Source organism: Euprymna scolopes, chromosome 3 (genome assembly GCF_053919585.1).
Source record: "Euprymna scolopes isolate OS-2025 chromosome 3, ASM5391958v1, whole genome shotgun sequence".
Taxonomy (NCBI): Eukaryota; Metazoa; Mollusca; class Cephalopoda; order Sepiida; family Sepiolidae; genus Euprymna; species Euprymna scolopes.
Window position 1 is genome coordinate 197,280,518 of NC_136484.1, and position 4,956 is coordinate 197,285,473.

General features: G+C 35.8%; 1 protein-coding gene across 1 annotated transcript in view; it reads left to right on the forward strand.

The window, feature by feature from the left end:
* Window positions 1-4,312, forward strand: part of LOC145260688 (GS homeobox 1-like) — a 7,041-nt gene extending 2,729 nt beyond the window's left edge. The window contains exon 2 of the mRNA XM_080119082.1: window positions 3,649-4,312. Coding sequence (XP_079975208.1) covers window positions 3,649-4,073 — 425 coding nt within the window. The 3' untranslated portion in view covers window positions 4,074-4,312. The remainder of the gene's footprint in view (window positions 1-3,648) is intronic.
* Window positions 4,313-4,956: the final 644 nt, after the last annotated feature.

Genomic DNA, 4,956 nt, shown 5'->3' on the forward strand with positions numbered 1-4,956 from the left:
TTGTTGCTGTCAGTGTTAATTGGGGTCGGTGTCGTTGCTGTTTGATGACGGGGCGGAGCGTTAAGAAAGAAGTGGGGGCGTGGTTAATGTCAAATCAACAACCATGAATACAAACAGTTGCGAAATTGATCAAGACTTGTGGGTCATTGTAATGTTATATGTTCACCGCGGGGAACCACACGCGTAATGCAAGGCATCACGCACAGATAGTGGAAGCAGTTCCGTCTGCTTTTTTCAATTGAATCATTTATAATTACATCAATAACAAGAATTAGATCTAAAATCACCAGGTCTGATTTGTGAAAAGTTTTGAGTCAATCGACAGAGAGGTTTTTCTTTTTTTTTGTCAGGTTATGATTAAAATTATAAATATAAATATTATCTTTACATAAAAACATATAGAGATAATAGAAAGCTGTATCTATATATGGGCATATATTAGTGATAGGAGGTTTCCAATATTTTTCTGATTCCGATACAATTACTGATTCCGACCTTCTTTTCTTTATAAATCTCTAAATATTTAACTATAGAGTTGTTATTTTTCCCGATTACCGTAAAGAACACATGCTAAATGTTGAGATATTTCCTAAGAGCAAAAATATACTTGTGGAAGGGGTTGATCTATTTATTTTAGTTAAAAATCTATAAACATTTATTATTTTATCATTACTACAGGTGGTGGAAAGATTTTGCTTTAAATAAATTAAATAAAAAAGAAGTGAAAATAATCGTTTTGGCATCGAAAAATACTCACAAATTTTCTGATTTTGATACCCCATAAGTTTCAATTTTTCGGATCTCAATTCCTATACCGATAAATCGTCCCAACACTAGTATATATGTGTGTGTGTATATATGTGGGTACACACACACACACACACACACACACACACACACACACACACACACACACACACATATATATATGGGGTATGTGTGTATGTGTGTATGTGTGTGTGTGTTCTTGTGTGTGCATATGTACGTATTTGTTCTCCAGCTAAGATGTAAGGCGGGTATTTTTTCTCGTAAGTTTTACCCTCGATTAGTAGTTTCAGTTTTTATACGATAAAATTTACAACTACCTGCGACCACATATTCATAAAAAAAATAATGACTACTTAATACTTTCTAAGGGTAGCTCTGCTAGCTTACGAATGAACTTTAGCAGGTAAAGATTCTAAAAATGTAGATATATGGCCTGATGCGTCCGCGACCGACACGATTTCGAAACATTTACAGCAAATAAACTATTTCGCCTTTAAATGTTTTTGCTCTGTTATTTTTTAGTTTTTATTTTTGACCACAATTCTCATTTGTCGACCAGAAAAAAAGAAAAGAAAAAAGAGCAACCCTTCTAACTAGCCCCCTACCTCTATCAGTGTACTTTATACTCCGCCGGTTTCTCATGTATTTTACACATTTTATCCCCACTCTTAAACGTGTCCTCTCAAGGTAATTCGTACTTGCTGTCATATGACATTATATTACGGACATTTAACAACAAACAAAGCGAAAAAGTAGGAAAGAAAAAAACAATTATGTTAAAATAAATGTTCACAAAGGTTACTTACTCTTCTACCTATTTTGGCAAGTATATACGTGTGTTTTAACTTATTTTAAAGCGTTTATTTACTTTGAAACAAATATTGTAAAAATCCAGAAATCATACAAAAATCGAAAATCAAGCAAAATACTGCTAGAAATGCAGTCAATAAATGTCACCAATCATCCGAAAATCTTATATTATGTTAGCATTTTGTTTAATTTTTGACTTTTAAGTCATTATCTATGGCCGCCTAATTTCAACCATTTTTCTTGTTATAACTTAAGACTTGACACTACTTGTTATAAAATGAATAAACGCTTTAAAATAAGTAAACACAAATAAACTTATCCAGGTAGGTAGAAGAGTAATTTAACTTGCCTTTAGTAACATTTATGTGCAGTGTATTTATTTATTTTGATTACTTTTTATGCTTGTTGACTATACTGGAAAAGCCCTATATTTCTAAAAGGTAAAAAAATCAGTGCAAATGTGAACAGGTCTTACCCGCTCCCAATGGAAATCTTATCGTTAATTGATGAAAACAGGCGAGGCAGAACAAATAGTTATGGATTGTGATTATGCGTGCATGTGTTGGCCTTTGTCGGCTTTGGAGGGTGATAACTAGCTCACCCGTTCCGTCCCGCGTTTTCAAAGAGCCCTTTATACGGATGACTGATGGTTGACAGGCTGAAAAACCATAGAGCTAAAACAAACAAACAAACAAACAAACAAAAATACCCGTGAGAATAACGTACAGAGAATATTGTATATGTCTACAAGGCCACTATTTGCTCATGCATGGAGTATTGTTGTCACATGTAGGCTAATGCATCTACCACAAGTTTCTCCCTATTAGACAACATTCAAAAATGAGTCTCCACTCTAATCAAAGCTCAAACCTCTGTCGCGATGTTGAATCCTTGTGTCTTTTTTTATAATTATTTTAATGGAATATGTTCTGATGAACACGTAGCACTCGTACACCTTCGATATACAAACTCTCGACTCACTCGACAAGCAGCAAAATCTCACCGCTTCACTGTAGAGGTCGCTTTCTACTCTAATACTTTCTTATTTCGGACTGCTAGAATTTGGTATTCTCTCTCTATTTCTTGCCTCCTTGATTTTACTAACATGCAAAAGTTTAAATGTAATGTAAACAGGCATCTGGTTGCTTAATTCCATAATAATTCCCTGTAGACATGATCCCAATCAGTAGGAAAAGAAGTGAATTCAGTTTTTCATGGCAATAAAATAAGGTTTTAGAATCAGTAAGGACTGCAGTTAAAACGAACATCTGCTGAAAGGATGATTGAACTAATTTCCTTTACTTCTTTACATTTTAATGTTTATTTTTCCTCATCAACAACTGTAATAGCTTCTTTTTTTATGGAAATCGCCTCATAAAGCCATTCAATCAAACAGCAATTTTCCCCCTTTGTCGGAAACATTATTTACAGAATGTAAGGAATAAAAACAAAACTCGAGTTACAAGCCGACTGAAAATAAGCTTTCTGTTCTCCTCCAACCGCTTCCCTTTGGAAGTCCCTTTCTGCTCATTTCCTGATCATAAGAATATGTACAAATTTAAATGTAATTCGAATAAATATATTGCTACCAAACTCCGTACACAAGTGATTCGGATTATTTGGATTCTTCGGACTAATGTTCTCATCTTGAGTATCATTTTCACAATGTTTCGGTCGATGTAACCTTCGACCTTCTTCAAATGTATCTCGCTAAACTCTGAATTGGACGGCATTTCGAACAGAACCCTTTATTTACTTCACGGGTCTAGCATGTTCTCGCTCCGTCAGCTATGACCGCATAGAGGTCCTAAGTAATTCACAATTGTATTTTTGGTCGCCCACACTTAGAATGGAAGATTTAACCTTCAAGAAAATATCATTTTAAAGTGATGATTCCTGAAGGTTGAAGGTTCAATTCTCATTAAAGGGATATTCTGTTGAATATTCAATTATTACCAGTACTTATTACCAGTGAACAATTATTGATGATGACCAGTGTTAGAACTCGTAGTTACTAGAGAATAAATAATAATAATCCCAACACTAATGAGATTTTCTTTTTCTTTCCAGGAAGCAAATCGGTGGACTCTGACGATCTCCAGAGCAGCAAAAGAATCCGCACGGCCTTTACCAGCACTCAACTATTGGAACTAGAAAGAGAATTCGCTTCCAACATGTACTTGTCACGGTTGCGTCGTATCGAGATCGCGACTTATTTGAATTTGTCCGAGAAGCAAGTGAAGATCTGGTTCCAGAACCGTCGCGTGAAGTACAAGAAAGAAGGCACCGGCGAATCGGGCGAAAAGTGCCGCTGTCTTCGGACTTGTTCTTCCCGAAACGGTGTCGATAGGAAGAGGAGTAATGGTGATCACCACAACGGTGACTTAATCTGTGATAAGATATCCCGGATGGAGACGGCGTCACCCGAAGAAGAGAGCCCTCTGTGCGTCGATTCAATACACCGGTGCGATTCACCGTCAAGTCAAGTTGATTGAATCTTGTGTACAAACGAAAATAAAGACATTTTATCATCAGTTAAACACGTCAACTGGAATAGAATGGCAGAGAGAAAGAAGAGAAAGCGAGAAAGAATTCTATTCTCAAAAGTGTTTTCTTTCTTGTTGACTTTGTGTCTTAATTATGTATTTTTGTAAAATCACAGTAAATACAGAATTCTTGAAAGAGAATTGTGGTCTCTACTGGACCAGAAAACCGGGATCCAATCCTCGAGCGGGTCATACCAAAAACTTTTAAAAAAATGGTACTTGATGCCCTCTTGCTAAAAACTTAGCGTTATAAGAGAAGGATCAAGGGTAAGCGGGGCAATCCTGAGAATCGAGTGACACCTCGGTGTAGCATCTATAGAAAAGGGAGCTTTCAAGTCGCCCTAGACTTAATACAGATCAAGCCAGACGCACATGCTGAAAGACTCAAGTTGACACACCGGTTCCCGCTAGATCTGCTTTATAAGTGTGATTAATATCAGATAAGCGATCATATGGGAGAACGGTGAAATCTCCTTGCAAAATAAATAAAACGGATCTGAAATTCTCTTTAACAAGTACTTCAGTATAACCTGCTAATCGACACTTCTGTTGACATAACGGTTGAATACTCATAAGCTGAAGTTCAGTTATCAATCATATGGTGAAGCTTTCCGAAGAGAGTAAGCTATTCTTCTTATTGATCTGTGGCTCGAAGAACTCACTTTAAGTCTTGAGCTTTCAGTTTACTCAATGGTGGAGTGAACCGGTTAAGAGAATCAAAACTAGATTCACTCTAGAGAACTCTTTAAAAACGCCTTTTGAAAATTTCCAACCATTATTTTTGACATTTTTTTTTCACATATATTTATTTATTTATTTATTAAAATATATT